This window comes from Schistosoma mansoni, chromosome 3 (assembly GCF_000237925.1).
Source record: "Schistosoma mansoni strain Puerto Rico chromosome 3, complete genome".
Lineage (NCBI taxonomy): Eukaryota > Metazoa > Platyhelminthes > Trematoda > Strigeidida > Schistosomatidae > Schistosoma > Schistosoma mansoni.
Window position 1 is genome coordinate 25,696,544 of NC_031497.1, and position 21,922 is coordinate 25,718,465.

The 21,922-nt window shown below is 34.9% G+C and overlaps 1 protein-coding gene across 1 annotated transcript in view; it reads left to right on the top strand.

Annotated features, from left to right (window-relative positions):
- Window positions 1–18,998, top strand: part of Smp_177030 (phospholipase C-like protein 2, plc-L2) — a gene marked incomplete at both ends in the record, with an annotated part of 24,084 nt that extends 5,086 nt beyond the window's left edge. The window contains 6 exons of the mRNA XM_018799777.1: window positions 4,592–4,685; window positions 5,305–5,422; window positions 8,231–8,316; window positions 10,576–10,696; window positions 15,676–16,108; window positions 18,888–18,998. Of these exons, the coding sequence (XP_018651532.1) occupies window positions 4,592–4,685; window positions 5,305–5,422; window positions 8,231–8,316; window positions 10,576–10,696; window positions 15,676–16,108; window positions 18,888–18,998 (963 nt within the window). The remainder of the gene's footprint in view (window positions 1–4,591; window positions 4,686–5,304; window positions 5,423–8,230; window positions 8,317–10,575; window positions 10,697–15,675; window positions 16,109–18,887) is intronic.
- Window positions 18,999–21,922: the final 2,924 nt, after the last annotated feature.

Sequence of the window (21,922 nt, forward strand, 5' to 3'; positions counted from 1 at the left end):
AAAAACCTGGAAGCACTGGACGGCCGTTTCGTCTCATTGTGGGACTCGTCAGCAGCGAGCATCAACGACCTCGCCTCGCGAGATTCGAACTCAGGACTTACCAGTCTCGCACCAGAGCACTTAACCGATAGACCACTGAGCAGGCATGCGATGGTGTTTATGTCTAAATCCAAACAATCCACGAAGTTGAGCAACCGTTCACCAATTGTCTTTAGCGAGTTGATATCTCATAACAGACGAGGTTTGAACTCTCACAATAGGAAGAAACGGCCGTCCAGTGCTTCCAGGTTTTTCCTGGTGGTCCAGCTTCAATTGACTCACGCTTTCAATTAATGGAAAGTAAATAAAAATAAGCTACTATATCTTCAATGATTTAATTCTGAAATGTGAAACCTTTTCATCACTAATTAGGTATACATGCCGACTACTGGGTAGTTACATACCAGTGTAGTGAACAGAACACAAACATTACAGAATATCTGATTAAAATATGAGAACTATATAGTGAACAGTTAATTTGCAAAATAACAATCAATTGTCTCAATTTAACTATTCCTACTGCAAATATCCGTCCATAGTCTTCGATTATAATTGTTCATGCATTTTCGTACTGATTGCGTACCGTTTCCGTTCTCTCCTTATCGATCTTCTACTGAAATAGATTCAATGCCCGACCATCTTTATATACTACTTATATGGATATCAGTAACCCACACTACACTAGGACAAAACACCTGTCCACTAGTTTCTGGTTTTTAATGATTATACGAAATGTAAGATTCGATAAGTTATTGTTTTTTTCCCAGTTCCTGTCTGCTAACATATATATTCCCTCTTTTTCTTTACAGGAAATGGAGAGTAAAGTTCGATGTCATAAAACTGGAATAACTAAAGATGATTTTGTAAATTTTTTTAAGAAAGTTGCTACTAGACAAGAGATTTATTACATTCTTGTAAGGTAAGCATATTTTTTTATAAAAAGGATGTATACCCAATTGTCATTGAAACTTAGTTTACAATGTATATTTCGCTATATAATTATTCGTTAGAATGGAGGTTGTGGAAATTATTGAATTTCATTTAAATCACGAACAAATCTAAGTTTTTTCATAGTTGAAAGCGTGAGTTAATTGAAACTAGACCATCAGGGAAAACCTGGAAGCACTGGATGGCCGTTTCGTCTTACTATGGAACTCCTCAGTAGTGCGCATCCACGACCTCTCCTGGCGAGCGAGATTCGAACCCAGGACCTACCAGTCTCGCGTCAGAGCACTTAACCGATAGACCACTGAGTCGGCATCCAATGGTGTTTATATCTAACTCCAACCAATCCACGAAGTTGGACAACCATTCACCAATTGTCTTTAGTGTGTTCCTATCTCACAACAGACGTAGTTTGAACTCCACTGGTCACTGCTTCTCACTAGAAATCCTGGATTTACCTCTCGAAGTCAGTCACTAGTGAGCATATGATTATTATTACCAGAAGGGGTTTTATGGAGATTTAGTATTTTCATAGTTGAAAGCGTAAGTCAATTGAAGCTAGACCATCAGGGAAAACCCGGAAGCACTAAATCTCCACAAAACCCCTTATAATAAATCTAAGTTTAAAAAGCCACTGAAAATGATGATATACAGGACGGCGTTTTCGTCCTAGTATGAGATTCCTTGGCAGTGCATATTCATGACGGTGCAGCCTGGATTGTTTCGTGATATGTCGATTCCTGAACTGCCGACTTCTAATTGGCAACCATTCAATAATGATCATCAGGATCGATCAAGAAATAAGAAAAGGAAACGTGTTGAAACACTTTGTGCTGAGAATTCGATATTGTACCAATAATCTAATATTGAATAAAGCCGTTTAGTAATAATAATAATAATAATATAATTATTCGTTACTTATAATTTTAATTTAAAGTTATTGTTTGTGGTTTTCTTAAGCTGTCTTATACTAAAATATTAAAGCAAGTTCACTTTATTGCAAATAACTATTATGATCTATCAAAGCTATTGTGTAACAACAAAACCCCTGTCTAGAACTCCACAGTCGTCCAGCCGTCCAGTACTTCCAGGTTTTCTATGGTGGTCTAGCTTCAATTGACTCATGATTTCAACTAAGAAAATACTGAAATTTCCACAAAACCCCTATCTAGAACTCCACAGTTAATAAACTTTATTAAGATTTTAGTGGCCCTTAATCTGACTCTAATTAAATCGAACGATAATGATTGTTATCAATAAACTCATACCGCCAAACCTCATATATTTTTATAGACTTAAATTGAATTAGTGAATAACTGAATAAAAATAAGTCAAATATGAGAATGCGGTTTGAATATGTATATTTCGTACACTCACTAATCTGAACAGACAATCAAGGGAACGAAGTGAAAGAAGCAAAAAGGACGGGGCGAGGTGAAGCGGGATGAAATACCGCTCAACGGAGAAGGCGATCGAGCTAACTCGATTTAACCAAGCGCGACTCAATATTAATAATCAGACCAAAAATAAGTTATAGGATGAACAATCAATACACGTACAATGATCTAGAAACAGTCAGGTTTAATAAGAGGATTAGTGACGAACTCAAAATGTGGTTTGAGAACAATAAATAAATTGGTCTGTCTAGAAGGTAGGATAACCTATGTGGGCTTGACATAGTATCAGCCGCTACAATATATCGCTATAACGGGTTAATTAGGTTACAGAGACCAAAAAACTAACAGGATAGTACAAAAAGTGATAATAATTAGTCATTATTAATTATTTATTTATTTAAACACATAAATATTGATACAGAAGGGCACCAGATACATATGCGCTACACAAATTTCATTTGATTTGTGTGAAGGCTGTGATACTGCCCAGGTGCACAAACCGAAGCAGGTGGCTTTTTTGGGGGGCCACACCCGGAGCCTTCGACCTAAAGATCTGATCCACAAGACAGTGGAGCATCGTAATAAGATGCGATCCCATGGTAATCAGTGACCAACAATTGGTTCATACGCCATTTGTTCCTTCAGGATACTGGAGCCCATGTACACCATTGGTTTTGAATCAGGGTTTCCCAACTCCCTTAGGTGTACCAGCCGTTTCCACCGGCCCGGTTGAAAAGTCGGACATTCGCTTTTCATCCTCTCGATTTCGTAAACAACACCCGTCGTGTGAGAAGGCAGTGAGTAGGACTTCCCTGCTAGAGGTTGTATACGCGTGGCCATGTGAGGGCATTTGGAGAGGGAGAGCAGACTCTCTTCACTCTCGGCCGTAACAGGGCATTTTGGGGCTATTCTGTTATTACCTATAGATATGTTTCAAATCTATTATCGTACAATCTTTTCGCACTGAATCACTGTTTAAATATCATTCATTAAATATTATTCTAGGTATTCCAGTGGATCAGAACATTTGAGTGCAGAAGATTTAAAGAATTTTTTTGAAAGCGAGCAAGGTGTAAGTTTTTCTCTTTGTGTTTGTCGTGAAAATTTTTGAGTCTTGTTCAGTGAGTTGTTAATGTCTCGTATATAATTATTGTATTATAAGACTGAATAAATCTACTGTCATCCTTATATGATTCAGATTACCTATTTGAATCTAACATTGGGTTCAACTTAACACTTATGTCTACGGATTCTTATTGTTAGTTTCTCCTATCGATTTTATATGCTTAGAAGACGTATGTCTATACAAGAATGATCTTTCAAATCGTAAATCACATGAAATCCTTTCACTCAGTAATTCTATCAACTGTTTAAATAAAGTCAGCTGTTCGTAGAGTACAGTCGTCTGTTCGTGATTTATTTTTGCATATAGAGGATATTCAAATTTATCTTCGAATACGAGATTTTCTGCAGCAATTGGGAAGACTCTTCCGGTCTCCCACATTGTTCGGACATTCCATGTACCTATAAAAATTGTCGCTCTGGTTGTTACAATGTGCATCGACCTCATGACTTCCGAAAGAACTCGGCTTTCATCATGAGACGTCATAATTATTCCTTCAACTCCCAGGGCAGAGTTTAAATGGTTTGAATAATTTTTTTCTGGTTAGCGTTTTTTTAGCGAGTTGGTTTTCTACGGGATGGGGTCGTTAACCGCATGCCCAACCCTCCTCCTTTACCCAGGCTTGGGACCGGCAGTAGCCCCTGGAGGAGCTACAGGTGGAATGCGAGATACCACCCATTAATCAATATCTCGACAACTCTCTTCTTGCTTTTCTAACCTCAGTAAACAATTCAATATCCCTATCAGGTCCTGCTTTGTATTACTAAATCATCAGGAGCCATGCTCAGATCCAAGCCAAACATGTTTTTTGTTTTCAGCATATGTACCATGTATAGGTGTACATACGCTAATATACACACTGATAACCAAAATAATCAGTAGCCCATGTTACTGTTCACAAACGTTGATGTAGGAAATATTCAAAGACCTATTATATCCATAAAAGAATAGCAAACCTCTGATATGAATATTAAATAATGTACTTATGCCTCTTCTATATCTTACCTGGTGCAAAATGTCATTTTTCTATTATCTTTATTAACCTTACATGCTTTACTAAACCATTTTGCCTTCTTTTAAAATTTAGAGGACTGGTTTAACACGTGATCAATGTAAAGCTTTAATTAATCGTTTTGAACCATCTCATGAAAATCGACAATACAATTTAATGGGAATCGATGGTGAGTTCATTATTTCTTGAATCTATCTTTCATGAAATCCTTAGACAGTACCTAGAATATTTTATTAAAGTTGGGTATCGGCTAGTAACCCAGTATATATTTCATTCTGTCTAGAACTCGGTACCTAGATTCAACCTCATCCAAGTGTTCAGGTTGATAATAAGACTTGGACCTACTAATGCGTTTCACTTCAAATGTCAACCTGTTATTCATTGAACTGTTAAGTCCAAATTGCCATCAGCTTTTGAAACGAATATGAATCTTATCTGTGAACGCTTTATCTTTTTCTCACTGTCAATTTTAAGGACTGAAAATGATTAAGTTCTGTTGATATTTATGCTTCCTGCGTGGATTGGGAACTTTACCAAAATCTTGTGACTAAATTATAGTGTCAAAGCAATCTGTCAATATGGACTAAAAAATTGTAATTCGTATAATCAACAAACGGAAATACAAAACCCTTACAAATAAAGTATGTGTATAGGTCAAAGGTGCAAGGATATTCGGCAAGACTATAGTTTATATACGAACCAATCAGATTTAAGATAACATGTCTTGGGTTCTGATGCAAAATTACTTTCTTCAGTTAACATTTTTCCAATCTCTACTTTAATTTTAGGGTTTACATTACTATTATTATCCGAGGAATGTGATATATTCAATCCAGTACATTTACAAGTTTGTCAAGATATGTCCCAGCCAATAACTCATTATTACATTGCATCATCACATAAAACGTAAGTTTTATCATCAGAAGTGGTTTTTGTGGAGATTTAGTATTTTCATAGTTGATGGCGTGAGTCAATTGAAGTTAGACCACCAGGAAAAACCTGGAAGCACTGGACGGCCGTTTTGTCCTATTGTGGGACTCCTCAGCAGTGGACATCCACGACCTCGCCTTGCGAGATTCGAACCCAGGACCTACCGGTTTTATCGATTCTAACTAAATGTATTACTAATTCGATCATCAAAATCTAAATAAACTCTATTTTTCTCTCGGTAGACTTCTTGGAGCATATTCAAGGAAATCATTTCAGTAGTCAAGATTATTTACATGCAATATCTTCTGTATACTTGACACTTGATTTCTATCGAATTGTATCTTTAAATGTTGATAGATATTTATATAAAATATTTAGAATGTTTGTTATATACTCCCTTATTTGTAGACTGACATGAATAATTATCAGCAGGGTTTTTTGTGGATATTATAGTAATTTTGATAGTTGAGATCATGAATCAATTGAAGTTAGACCACCATGGAAAATCTGGAAGCACCGGACGGCCGTTTCGTCCTATTATGGGACTTCTCAACAGTGCACATCCACGATCCCGCCCCACAAGATTCAAACCTAGGACTTATCAGTTTCGCGCGCGAGCGCTTAACCACTAGACATGAATAAGCCAAACATAACTAATTTTTCAAAATCATTTACAACTTATTAGTGATGTGATCAAAGTACTGTAATTGAATCTAGAACAGAAAAAATATGCAGGGAATATAATTATCGACGCTAATACAGTCCATGTATTTAGTATTTATATAACCATCATGAGATTTGCACCAGAGCCTTGCATGAGTTAATTTAAAAGTAAAACTTGCTAATTGTCTTAAATCGATGTTTTATATCTGATTTAATCACTATTGTTAAGTGATCTAAAGTTATCACTAATAACTTTAATTCATAAATGACCATCAGCTTTGATAGTTACTTACTTACTTACGCCTGTTACTCCCAATGGAGCATAGGCCACCGACCAGGATTCTACAACCCACTCTGTCCTGGGCCTTCCTTTCTAGTTCTATCCAGTTTTTGTTCATTCTTCTCATGTCTGTCTCTATTTCTCAATGTGTCCTATCCACTTCCAGCTTGTATAGAGTTGAACGTTTTTCTTTTCTGTCTCAAAAGACAATTTCATTGAGTGTCACATCATGAACAGAGTGTCTACATGGTGATGTAAAAAGAATATCTACCGGATAAGATGAAACAAAACATGGAAGCTTTTATTACAGCTTCTTTTAGTATGGTCTCTTGAATTGTGATACAGTAACATCAGTATCCTATATACTTATCATACTCTAATAACTCAGTTTTCGGTTTACATTGTTCTAGATATTTCGTTCATCTAACTTATTAGAGAAGAACAATCGTAGCATTATATCATACCCCATGCAACTAAGCTACTTAGAGACTTTTATTAGAAGACAAATTGATCATTTTAAATTATTACTACAGTATACAACAAAATGTACGTTCCTTTGAGGGTTGTTAGATAATATTCCTGGAATATTGAAGTGATTTTCCTCTTTTCATGCTGTATCAACCAATAGTTTAAATAAATTATGGTTATGTTGAGCAGTAAGTGAAAATTTTGATTAGGTTGAATTCTCTAAGCTTCATGTTTAAGCCATATACACCGGAGAAGGCAATCTTACCTCCGTTATTTCAAATTAACTTTCAATACACCATTTCCAAAACCCTACAAGTCATTCTATCTCAAATAATGAATTATAGTCAATCTTAAACCAATTATACATAGATATATCACTTTTCAAAATACAGGAATGATCAACTAAACTGTAGTGTATTTTGATGGGGTTTTATTCCCTGATCTGGATGGTATGGTTGTAGAGCTTTTATCGTCCTTCTGAACGACATCATCAGCACAAACTTCGGGTAGAAGTGTACTGTGCTGTATTCATAAATAAATTAATATATTTGTAATATCCCAATGAGTAGAAAAGTTGAATTTTCTGATGTTTCGTGAATCAGTGTAAGCTACTTCTTCAGAGAATAAAAAACCAAATCAAAATTAATCCAAGTGTAAATAGTACAAAGGAACGAAGTAAGAATACTATGTGTGATCAATCAAAAAACAGGTCTGAACAAATCAATGTCATGTTATTTCAGTCAGGGTGATTCATGAGCGACATGTATGTTAATTTGTGTGTGTGCACTGCTACGGATGAAAAATGTGTGATCTTTATAGTGAGAAAGGATAGAATTTAATTTATATGTAAAATACTAGTGTGAAATATGAATAATATCAGACTAGGTGGCTAGAATAGATGGTCCAAGTAGGGTGTATACTGAAGCCTTCTTTTTTATTAGGAGCAGTAGGATTGAGCATTATATGGAACGCTTCAGCTACACTCCTTTCTTTGTAATTGGAAAAACCTTTTTGTAATATTTTGATGTTTTTGAAATCAATTTGGTAGTTGTTGAAAATGACGTGAACTGCTATTGCCGATTTAATTTGAAGTCTATCCAGTTCTACAGGATTATTAGGTTTCTTTGTGTACCCTAATATGTTCTTTGGCACGAGATAAGATTTCGCGAGATGACTCTCCAATATAGAAGGCATCACAATCGATACAGCCTAATTTGTAGACACAGTTCTGTGTTGACATAAAGGGGAATTTTTTTTAAGCGAACAAAAGTATTTCAAAGTGTGTTCGCTGTTTCGTAATATACTTTAATTCTGTGCTGTATTCATGTTCATATTTGCCTTTTATAAAATTTTATATTTTGTACAACTTATAGATTTTTACTTGAAGATCAACTGACAGGTCCTTGCAGTATTGAAGGATATCAAAGAGCACTACTTTCAGGATGTCGATATATTGAACGTAAGTAGATTTGTGTAATTATGTTCATTCGACAAACACGTTCTGTGAACAAAGGTTTTGCTTTCATCAAAGAATGTTCTTAAATACTTTTACCATTCATACCTTTTTCATCCACAAAGCTTCTCATGAATTCGACAATTACATAACCTTCAGCCTAGTTTGTGACACTTATCATGAAGACATTACTAACAATAAAATGTTAGAATATGGAAAACAATGAAAGGTTCACTATCACATCTTTTAGTCTAATAAGTCGTGGATTTCTTGAAGTTAGATATGAACACCGTTGAATGCTGGCTCAATGGTCTATAGGTCAAGCGTTCACACCTGACACCAAAGATTCTTGGTTTCGAATTCCGTATACAAGATAGTGAATGCACATTGCTGAGGAGTCCCATACTAGGACTCATGCTGGAACGAAATGGCTGTCCAGTGCTTCCAGGTTTTCAATAATAATCTAACATTGATTGGTTCACGATCTCAACTACACAATTTCATTATGAACAATCTGTTTAATCATCAATTTGTTGGAATTGATCATATTAAATCATTTCATAGTGATATTTATGAAATGAAATAAACAAATACACCATTATAATATATAATTTTAACATTTAATTTCTTTTTAACAACTTGTATTTATTATTAAGGTTACAAAATGTGTAAAAGTTTTAATGGTTGAAATCATGAGTCAGTTGAAGCTAGACCACCAAGGAAAACCTGGAAGCATTGGACGGATGTTTCGTCCTATTATGGGACTGATCAACAGTGCGCATCCACGATCCCGCACTCGCGAGATTCTAACCCTTGACCTACCAGTCTCGCGCCAGAGCACTTAACCGATAGACCACTGAGACAGCATCCATAATAGGACGTCCCATATAGGACGAAACAGCCATCCAGTGCTTTCAGGTTTTCCATGGCGGTCTAGCTTCAACCCCTTCTGATAATAAAAATTTTAAGACAAATCTCTTTTTCACATTTCATACAAGTTTATTAAAATCAACATGAAAATATTCTGTTATTGGCATATATGCATCCTGTGCTAATTGCTTCGATATGTCTTCAAATCACAGGCATTATAAGCAGAGATGGTGATTGCTAGCAATGGAGTCTAGGAGGCGGGTTTCGTCCTATTTGGAACTCGTCAGAAGGATGTGCCTGCATCCAAGATTTAATGTTCACTCCATGAATTAAACACCAACTCCAAGATAGAGTCACGTCCGGCTGACGAGTCCCAAATAATGCGAGATGCACGTCCTGGATTCCACTGCCAATCACCATCATCGCTTATATATATATATAGATATATATATATTCAGTGTAATGGCAGACTAACTAAGGTTAAATCACGATTACTATTTAATTAATACCTATATAATGAAAGTTAAACGGTCATGGTTCCCTACTATCTATGTTTATCAGAACGTGTAATGTTCACTGGACCAGAAACTCTTGTGTCATATTTGTCAAGAACTCGACTACTCCTTCATATTTATTTAAGTTCACACGCACATGTTAATTGTTTAAATTCAATAGGATTTGATATAAACATTTATATGATATTTGGTCCCATAAAAAACCATTAACTTGATCATTTAAATGACATTTTCAAAACAATAAATATGTTTCTTCACCGAATGTTTCCTTCTCTACTTGGCGATTGAATGAAAACTTTGAAAAAGGCTTTAGATGTCATCTAACTTCAATAACAGTTCAACGGGGAAAGTATTCATAAACTTGAAATAACCTTATACTTCATTTCTTTCATTTTATCAAATCTAGTCATCATAATATATCATATAATATAATATGTAACATACTGATAAAATAAATTTTCGTTTACATTCTTTAAGTACCCAGCTAATATCTTCTTGTTTCAGTAATGACATGAAGTAATTTAGATTGATATCATGAATGGATTAATGTTAGACCACCATTGAAAACCTGTAAGCACTGGACGACCGTTTCGTTCTAGCATGGGACTCCTCAGCAGTGCACATCTACGATCCTGCACGCTGGGCTCGAACCCAGGACTTGCAGTCTCGAGGGTGGTTTAACATTGATCCATTCATAATATTAATCTAAACTCAACAATTTCCACAACCATATACTGAGAAAGTAATTTAACTTCAAATTTTTAATCAAATTACAATAAACTTTTATGATCAACTTTCTACTGTTTGTAAGGAAATTACTTTCACAATGATGAAACTTTTTGTTTACTGTACTTGATTTGTTTTATGAACATTATTTTAGTTGAAGTCTATGATGGTCATGATGGTCATCCAGTTGTTAGACGTGCCAATTCTCGACCACCTGGTATACCAATACAAGCTGTATTAAATACAATACATGATTTTGCATTTATACGTTCTGAGTAAGTTCATTCTATACAATTTGTAGTGTTATCGAAATTAAAATCTATCAAGGTACTAATTGAAACTAAACAATACGGCACAGCTATTTTGTCCTAGTACAGAACTATCCAGTAGTGAACATACATCAACACATCAGGAACGGAAAACACGAAACTAAGATCTCTCATCCAATGGTTAAGTTTTGAATTATTGAATTAAAATCCATTGCATTGCGTTAGCGTTTTTTTAGTGATTTAGTTTTTCGACGGGATAGGGTCGCTAACCCCATGCACAACCCTCCTACTTTACCCGGGCTTGGGACCGGCAGTAACTCTAGAAGAGCTACAGGCGGAGTTAAAATCCATTGAACTATATTGGAAATTTCAATCAAATTATCAAATACTCCGATCAATATCCAGTGTTACCGATAATAACTCTTTCACTTGAGATAAATATAATTGAACTTATTTAGTCAAAACTTTCTATTAGAACCTTAGATCAAAATTAATGACTAGTGAACACTGAACCACTAAACATTGAATCATTATTATTTTGATAGTTGAAATCATGATTCAATTGAAGGTAGATACCATGGAAAACCTGGAGGCACTGGATGGCCGCTTCGTTCTATTGTGGGAGTCTTCGTCAGTGCGCATCCACGATCCCGTCTTGAGAGATTCGGGCCCAGGACCTATCGGTCCCGCGCGCAAACGCCTAACCACTAGAAAACTGAGCCGGCATCCAATGGTGTTAATGTCTAACTTGAACCAATCCATGAAGTTGAGCAACACATCCACCATTGTTTTCAGTGATTTACTATCTCACAACAGACCTGGTCGAAATCCACTGGTTATTGCTCCTCACTAGAACTCCAGGAAATACCTCTCGAAGCCAGTCACTAGTGAGCATATGTTGATTAATATCCGAAGTGGTTTTTTGGATATTATGGTAATTTTAATAGTCGAGATCATGAGCCATTTGAAGCTAGACCACCATGGAAAAACTATTTTTTAATTTCATCAGAATAGTTTATTACTTACTTCTTGATTATAATTCTAATCATTCATTTAACCAACGTTGATTAATATCAGTCATCGTGGAGTACTCGTATTTATTTATTATCTTTCACTAAATAATGTAGGTTTATTCATTAATTGTTATAACGGTCCATTTTCCTTTTTATATGTATGTGGGATGTTAATTTACCTTAGACGAATATCTACAGTAGTTTACCTACCATTATTTATTATACAGGACTTCAACACAACTCAGATCAAGAACACATGATTAACCTGACAAGAATGTAAATATATTTTCACACCAAAACTCGACACAATCTAACAACAAACGGACAATCAATCAGTAATAATAAATAATAAGGATAGGGGAATATATGACTCATCTGATACCTGTCCGACTATTTACATGCCTGACTAAATAAAACAACTGATAGTGGTTAGCAGTAGAATCCAGGATGCGCGCACTGGATGGCCATTTCGTCCTGGTATGGGTCTCCTCAGCAATGCGTATCCACGACCCTGTCTCGTGAGGTTCGAACCCAGGACCGATCAGTCTCGCGCGCTAGCGCACTGCTACAATTTCCACAACACTCCTTCTGATATTGACCAAAATATGCTCACTAGTGACTGGCTTCAAGAGGTATTTCATGGAGTTCTATTGAGAAGCAGTGACCAGTGTAGTTCAACCGGGTCTGTTGTGAGATATCAACTCCCTAAACATATTAGTGGACGGTTGCTCAATTTCGTGGATTGGTTGAAGTTAAACATCAACATCACTGGATGCCGGCTCAGTTGTCTAGTGGTTAAGCGTTCGCGCGCTAAACTGATGGGTCCTGGGTTCGAATCTCGAGAGTCGGGATCGTGGATGTGGACCGCTGAGGAGTCCCACAATAGGACGAAATGGCCATCTAGTACCTACAGGTTTTCCATGATAGTCTAGTTTCAACTGACTCATGATCTCAACTATAAAATTACAAAAATCTCCACAAAACCCCCTTCTGATACACAAATTTTTTTATATCATTCACTTATATTTACGGGATTCTTCATTATATTGATAATATTGGCAGGATACTTAAAAAAAACTAAATTCGTAAATAAGCGACTGCATTTTAGGCAACAAAATTGTTATGTGTGTGTGTCTTTATCAAAACGTGCCACTTTCTATATCAAATTTTGCATCAACATAGAAACACATGGGTACATAGTAACAAATATATACACATACCTATTTACCAATTAAGTCAAGTATGTAGGTTCATTATAGATTTTGTTTCGAAAATTGATTGATTTGAACTTTTAATAACAAAATTGTGCCGCTATCAATCAACCTTGAATGATCTACTTGTATTGATTTATTGTCTGGGTATATGAGGGAAGGATGGAAAACAATAAAGAAAGAAGCAACAACTAATAGTTGGGTAAAAAATTTTAGTGATTTTTGAAATAAAAATGTCAAAAGAAAAAGAAAATTAGGTTTATATAGAACCGATAGAATATGGATAGCAGTTGGATCTATGACATGCTTTTTGACCTATCTTGGAACTCATTATCTAGATGTACTTGAATCTTATGTTCAGTGTTCACGACCGGATTCGAACCCAGTATCTTTTGCTATAAACGCCGACCCACTACTGATTAAGTCCTGAAATGCTCGTTCTGGATTTCACTGCTAAGAACATTCCACCTATATCATATGGATTTTTTTCATAATAACTATTTCGAGGTAATCCTTATATGATACACATATGCCGATTAAGACTAATCAAAATCCAGTCAAATTATCAATAGCGAGTTAATACAAACTATTACAAATTATAAATTAGACTGAGTAAAAAAAAATATTGAAACCTTTAAATACTGGGTGGCTATTTAATCCTAGTATGGGACCGCTTAGCAGTGCTCATCAATTTTAGTTAGTTAACGATTTCAATGAAGCTTAACAATTTCCACAATCCTATACTGAAAACTACTATTTGCTCACTAGTGAGTAGATTTGAGAGGAAATCTCCGGAGTTCTGGTGAACAGTTGTGACCAGTGGATCTAAACCGTATTGGAAGTGAAGAAGGTATCCACCAATAAGGATGGGAGATGCTTACACCATATCAAGAGTTGATTGAAGTCCAAGATGAACGTTATTGGATTTCAGCCCATCAGTATAGAAGTTAAGCGTTTGTACTTAAGGCCGAATGTACTGGGTTAAATCACCGATGACACGAATGTTCAGTTCTGAGAGGTCTCATACTAAAAAGAAACACCTATCTAGTCCAACAAAGCTTTCAATGGTTGTCTAACTTTGATCGATTCATAGTTTTACTAAAGTTCAACAATTTTCACAACCTTATACTGATAAAGGATTAAAAATTATGGAATAAAACTGTGTTCAGAACTTAGTGGACGATCAAAATGGAATGAATCCCTTTACACCATTTTGACTAATTTTAAACAATATCAACTGAAATCTTTAACTGTAGATTACAATTATATTGTAAACGTTAGCTCATCCGAAGACAGTGATTTATTTGTGAAGTTTGTTTAACAATTATTGTAAAAACCCTAATCAAACAGTCTGAGCTTCCACCTATGCTTCGCTTTAGCTGCCTACAACCTAGAAATAATGGTAATATTTGTAATCAGAGATGGATGGTGGCTAGCAATGGAATCCAGGACTCAAGTTTCGTCCTACTTGGGACTCGTCAGTTGGATGTGCCTGTGACAATATGAAGTGCGTAAACATTTATAGGACACATTAATATCTTTATGAGGATCAGTCACTTAAGATACAAATCTGGAGACTCTAAATTTCACTCTATATCCAAAGTTTAAAAATTTTAAAAAAATCTTTTTTGGTTGATTTTGATCACATTTTTAAGTAAAATTTCGCTTCTCCACAGAAAAAGACGTCAAATACAAAAGTTTCGCAGTCTAACTAGAACACAACATTGCAAATGTTCATAACCACTGGATCCATAAGTGCAGTAAACTTAGTATATCAATATAAGTATCCGCTAGCTAAATTTAAAAAGTCCTTTACATTTTCAATTCATAAGTTATACTATCCTCCGAGAAAGCAGTTGAGTAAATAAACCACGAGTTATCGTTTATTTTTTTATTATTATTATTAGCTTTATTCAATATTATATTTTTGGTACAATATAGAATTCTCAGCACAAAGTACTTCAACAAGTTTCCGTTTCTTATTTCTTCGTCCTTCCTGACGATAAATATTGGGTGATCTCCAGTTAGAAGTTAGCAGCCCAGTCAATCGATATCTGAATAATGTACATTCTTCTCGCTACATATTGCCAGCAACCACGATATCTCTGATTAAGCCTTTTGTAACCTTTACAGCGAAAGGTTTTACACTTTTCAGAAACGCACCTGAATAGGTTGTGCGATTGATAGCCATAATGATGTATTAAAACAGACGAAATTGGATAACTTGTTGAAATATCTAGATGACAGGAACAGGTAGCCCAGATGTTTAAACAGGCCGCCAGTTGTAGCTCTAGTTATTATATATATTATTTAATTGTTTCAAGAGTGTAATAAGAAGATGAAGATAATCTTCGTTTTCTTATTTCATTGTTGTTATCGATAGAATTCTATCAGTACAAAAGGACTAAATATAAGATTGTTCACTAAGCAGTGACCAATGAATTATGAATCGGCCACTGCCTGAATAGCTCACTATGAATGTATCAAACTGGGAAGGTAGGTTTACCGTATTTAAATTCCGGTGATAGATTTAGTTCCCTCTGTATTGTGAGCATATACTATTGATGAGTAACGCCTAGTTCGAAACCCTTTTTGGTCAGAGTTTCTCATTGAATATCTCCAACCACCTCACATTTGATTGTAGTAAATCATAGGGATTGCTTTGAAGGTTTCCTAAAGGTAACCCTTCTTAATACTAGTTAAATCTTATGAACTTTTCTAATGACTCTCTATATGTTTATATTTTCATCAATTCTTATAGATATCCAGTTATTGTATCAATTGAATGTTATGCAACTCAAGCACAACAACGTGTATTAGTCACATTCTTACGTTGTTGTCTTGGTAACCGCTTACTATTACCAAATTCAGAATTCACTTTTAATTTAAGTGAATCACAATTAGAAATTGAAGAACAAGTTGAAAAAACAAAACTACATTCTATGCTGAATAATAAAGCCAATCGTAAAAATAGTCTAACAGTAGTTGATTTAAAAAATGAATCAACAGTATATACATCAAATGGTTTTTTTGTAAGATGGCCATCACCACGTGATCTTATAGGACGTATATTATTACAAGGTAAACGATTACCAAAAGGTAGTACTACAATAATGAATACATCAAATAATGAATCAGAAAAATGGATGAATGGTGGTCTACCTAATTTAAGACGTGTTTTTAATTCATTCTATGTAAGTCAATGGCATATGTTTTTTTATTTACCTTAATTTGCTTGTTACTTTTGTTACGTCGCGAAATATTGCGTATTGCGATAGGACTAAGCGAATTTCTACCGAATGACCGAATTCAGATATCCTAGTACGACCCCAATACTGTTCCGCAGACTTCAATAAATCAGAACACAGCCGTTAAATGAAAATTGTTTATGGGGTCCGAAGCAGAACAACAATAATTTACAGACAAGGCATATTTATGCAGTTAAGATGACTATGAACAGTAACCAATGGAAAGAAAGGACACGTAAAGGTTATAATTAGGACAACTCAAAATTGACCAATAGGAAAACGACACGTGAAAGTCATAGTTAGGACAACTGTAAATAATGACCAATAGGAAATAACATGTGGAATATGTGGAAAGTCTGAAAACATACGACTTTACTTTCGAGATAATTTTTGGGATATTCCTATGAATATCCTAACAACTTTCTTATTCGTAAATTAAGTTATACATTAGTGGATTGGAAGAGATCTGATTTACAGTTTGTTGTTAAGATAGTTCAGTTAAAATCAATTGTTTGTCCATTAGTTCGTAAGATTTAATACTGAAGCCATCTAAGTAATATCGATTGTATAATAAACACATCACCAGATCTGCTCGGAATGCTGGTCGTGAACATAACTAAGCTAACAACCAGTCCGTTTTATTGTACTGAAATGCCCTCTATTTTTTTGTTTCGGTCTGAAAGTGATGGTCTGCCACTAACTAACGACTAATGAATGAGATTTATGTTCATTGTTGTCTGTTATACTGGGTAACAGTCCCTACACATCCAACAGCGATTATTCACAAGTTTCTATCTCTAAATATCATCATCTTGGTAGATCTCACCCCCTAATCACAATATGTAACCCCAAACTGTTTCGTTTTACTCTTGAAACCCAAAATTATCTTGAGGGAATTACAATATGCAAAGGAGAAGAGGAAGACCAAAGAACATGTTACACCGAGAAATAGAGACAGACATGAGAGGAATGAACAAAAACTGGATAGAACTAGAAAAGAAGACCTAGGACAGAGTGGGTTGGATAATACTGGTCAGCGGCCTATGCTCCATTGGGAGTAACAGGCGTAAATAAGTAAGTAATTACGCTAAGATGAGTAGATACAACGAGAAAATGAAATGACAAAACAGCTAAAGCGTAAGACTTTTGAGTAATTTTGAAAATGTTCTGAATAATAGAAACTCAGATAGTACAGGGTTCTTCTTAGAAATTAAGATTATAAGGAGGAAATGATATTGATTTAAAGAGAATTTTATAATTTCAATTATCCATGTCTCCAGCTTGTGTATTTATTGGACAAGAGGGGTATACTACTTCTGGTTAATAATGTAAATGTATAGTTGCAAAATACTAGTCTTTTCTTGTCATACACCTAAGATAGAGCTTCTGAGAGTACATTAACCTAAACTACAAAGAAAAATGTTAGTAATAAAAAAGTGAAGCAACTAGGAAGTTAGATCGCCTGACTTTGCAAATGGTTTTCAAACACTTTTTTCCCAACCTTAAATATTTTACTGAAATCTTGTCCACTGACTATTTCCTAAACATTCTTTCATCACCAGTCACCCATACATTGAACTGACATTCAAGGAAACATAAAGGATCGGAAACGCTCAACGTTTCTACCAATACAGGATCTCGACGACCAATTAAACTTAATAACATTAATAATTTCAATGTTTAAACTAATTAGAGTCATTTTGCGATGTAAACCTGTGGAATTTACCAGTCGCCATAACCTCCTATACTGATATACTTAGTTAGTTCTAAACCACCTGCTTACTGATGACTTAAACGGCTTTGTCCAACGAATGATGAGGAATCGACCTACTGATCACACGCGGATCATTTTAGTTAAAGCTTTAGTAGGATATGCTCAAAAATATGAACAGGAACCATTCTAATCTCTTGTTCCGTTGTACGTGCTCTGGCCTGTACACGTAAACTGATGGTGTAAATCATAAGTGATCTTGTCCACATCAATTAAAACTATTGACTGATGTAAGCAGATTTAGATAGGGGCCAGCAGCGGAATCCATGACACATTTTTCGTCATGTTTGGAATTCGTCAATTAGATGTACTCGCTCGCATCACTTCGGGACTCGAACTCAGTACTATTTACTTCAAACACCATCACTTGGCTATTGCGTCCGATTACCACTTAGTTTTTGCAGTGAGGTTTTTGAGTCTTCCGATTGGTTTTTTGGACTGCAATTGATATTACCTTAAGTTACAAAACTTATAAACAGAGACGGATGATGGGTACAAGTGAAATCCAGAACGCTCATAGTAGTAGCTAAGTGGATAACGCAATGACGTTTGAAGCGAACAGTACTGGTTTCGAGTCACGGACTAAACATCGACTGTGGGGGACAGGTACATTCAACTGACGAGTTCCAAGTACAACGAAATGCAAGTCTTGCATTTCATTATTCCTAACCACCATCTATCTCTGCTTATAATTTTTGTGCAATATTGGGATGGTCCCTATTAGACGTCCATATACTAGAAGTGTCCTAAACAGTCCTAAACTTCAATGGAAAGATTCAAACAACCAATACAAATGTTGATTCATATGTTTCAAATGTATATCAGTAAATATACACCGTATTTATGATATAAGTAAAACAAATCTAAAAAAGAAAATGAAACCAGCGAATCGATTTTATATCAGAAAGGGAAAGACACTACCACCTTTGTTAAACATATGATCTTTTGTTATAGACTTCTCATCAAGAAACACCTGTTATTGGAGAATTGTCTGATATGTTTTTCTTCGATACAACTAATTATGAACAAGTTGCAGATAATGATTCCATAAAATGTAAGTTGTAAACATTAAAGAATTTTTCATGTATATTACTGTTGTTACGTATGCCTGAACATCGATTACCACGACGCGCTATGCTAACTAGTATTGGGGATAGTTGGAAAAGAGTTAGGGGCGACCAAACCAAAACGTGGTATCAGTGTTTGAAGTCACTAACTTCTAGTCTGAGCCATGTTAGCAGATGCAGACTACCTGGTTGGGGTCCGCGTGACTATCGTAACCAATGGTTGGTGACATGGCTCAGAATCGATCACAATGGCGTAGGTGTATACACTCTTTATCTTCCATTGAACCTTGAGATTAAAATTGCTTCATACCGTTCTTCCTTCTCATGCTATATCCTTACATACAACCTATCTTTTGTATACTACCACCACCACTAAATCAACTATTTCTATGAATTGGGTGTTCATCTTGTTGTGATAACGAGGTATGGCAACTTGGACCGATGCATATATGTGCCTGTTCCCACGTTGTTAGCTGACTGAGTGTTGTTTCATTCTAATTAATTAGCTTTCTATATAGTGTTTTAGTACAGTGAATAATTTTTTCTGGTTAGCGTTTTTTTAGCGAGTTGGTTTCTACGGGATGGGGTCGGTAACCCCATGCCCAATCCTCCTCCTTGGGACCGGTAGGAACCCCCGGAGGAGCTACAGACGGAGTTTTTAGTTACAGTACATTTAATTATTTTACTGAATACTTATTGAATAAGTTAAATGTGACTTGTATAATCCATATAAAATGCTATGATAGAATAAAAACTGATCTATTATTGTGAAAATGATTTTTTTTAAAGTTAATTTCAAATTAATGTGAATAGAAACGAGTGAAATATTCATATTCATACAAAGTATAACTGACTTCAATGGATAGAGTTAGAAAAAACGACAGCCTGTTTGAACATCTAGACTACTTGTTCCTGACATCTAGATATTCCATCAAGTTATCTGTTTTGCCTATTTATCACATAACCCATCCAGACGCGTTTATGAAATGTTTACGACCTTTCACTGTACAAGTTACAAAAAAGTATAATCAAAGACATCGTGATGACTGACAATATGTAGTGGAAAAAATGTACAAACTTGAAATGTCTATTCATTTACTGCTAGCATCCAACTGGGGAGATTGTAGATACTCTTTGTTGAAAATAATCCAAACAGTATGAAACTTGACTTCAAGACTTACTGACAGTATATTTCAACTAGAATTAAAAGAATACTAAGGATTAAACAAAATCTTATCACCTTTAAATCAACGTATATGAAGTGAAAAGCTTTTTAAAATTTTTATTGTTCATCGACGACTACCAACATCAGTGTTTAGTAGCTAGATGAATTGTTTAAAATAATACTTATTCAATAATGACTTCTTACAGTCTGTTCATTTATTGTAAGCCCTCTTAATTATGATATTATGAGATAAGTTTGTATCTTGTATTTCAAAAGGTAACCAGTAATAATATGAATCTTATTTGATGCGGCCTATAGATAGAGAGACTAATTATCATGCACTTCTGCTAGAAGTTTTTTGTTAATTGTACCTTCTAAAAGGATGATGAAACCTTTAAATGAGACTCTATCAATGTATTTCATTCTTAATCGATGCTAAACTATATTGAACACGCGTTCTAAGCAAAGATGGATAGTGACTAGCAGTAGAATCCAGGACGCGTGTTTCATCCTATTTGACAGTCGTCAGCTGGATGTATCTGCATCTCGGATTTGATGTTTACTCTGGGACTCTAACCCAGTACCGTTCGCCCTGAACGCGATCGCGTTATATTGAATACGTATACTAAATACAGTGATTGTTATATTTCAAGTCAAAAGTAGAATATTATCGTACTACCTCTTAACCAGTAAATTTATTTCCAGTAATCCACACTTTTAACTTCAAACTATTAAAATGATTAAACGATTGTCACTCATCACTAGCTGATGATAACAATCTCTCATCTAAATTAGTTGAATTCTGTCGGTAACAGTTTAATTCGCTAACACTATTACAATATAGATCATTCGAAATAAAATAATTGTCCATTACTATTTAATTTTCAAATGTTAACTGACAACTTTTGCTAATTGAACGCTATACTACGATTCTAAGCTAGTCTCGTAATCCGCCAAGATAAATCTACACAGCAACTTGAACATGAGAGAAGAGGCGCAAAATATGCGAGAAGCACTTTACTCCAAAGGTTCATTCATGTACAGAAAATATAGGTTTTTTATAGTATTTTAGAAGTCCTTGGGTTTTCCTGAAAATTCTAGAATACTACTAAACATAGTAGCGGTGTAGTAATTAGCCAATCATGTGAGTTTCTACTTTCGTGATGTTTCTGGCAAGATTTCTACTAAACGCTGATTGGATAAAATCTTTCTTAGTGTTTTCTGAGCCTTTCTTGTCTATTGTGAGGAATTTTCAGGATCACCCCAACATTTAACTAGATAAAATTAATCCATTCCATTTCTTTTGTTCTTTTTGTTTTTGATATACTGTTCTCCTTTCTTTCTTCGTCTTTTCAATTTCAGCTAATATATCATCACTTAATATGAATCGTAAAATGTCATCACTCTCAACAATAACATCGTCATCATCAACTCGAGGAATAAAAAGCGATCTAAAACTTGATCATTCATATAATAATACACATAATTCCTCAACATCACCAGTTGTTATAGTCGGTGGTACACAAACAGAAACGAATCATCCTACAATGATAATGAAAAATTTTCAATATCAATCTAAAGCTAAATTAGATTTATATAATAATTCTAATTTAAAAGATAAAAGAAATACAACTATTAATAGTATTACTAATAGAACTATTAATAATAGTATGAATAATACTACTCATAACAACAATACTACTAATAAACATTATCATCAAGATCATATACATTTACATCCATATTATATCATTATT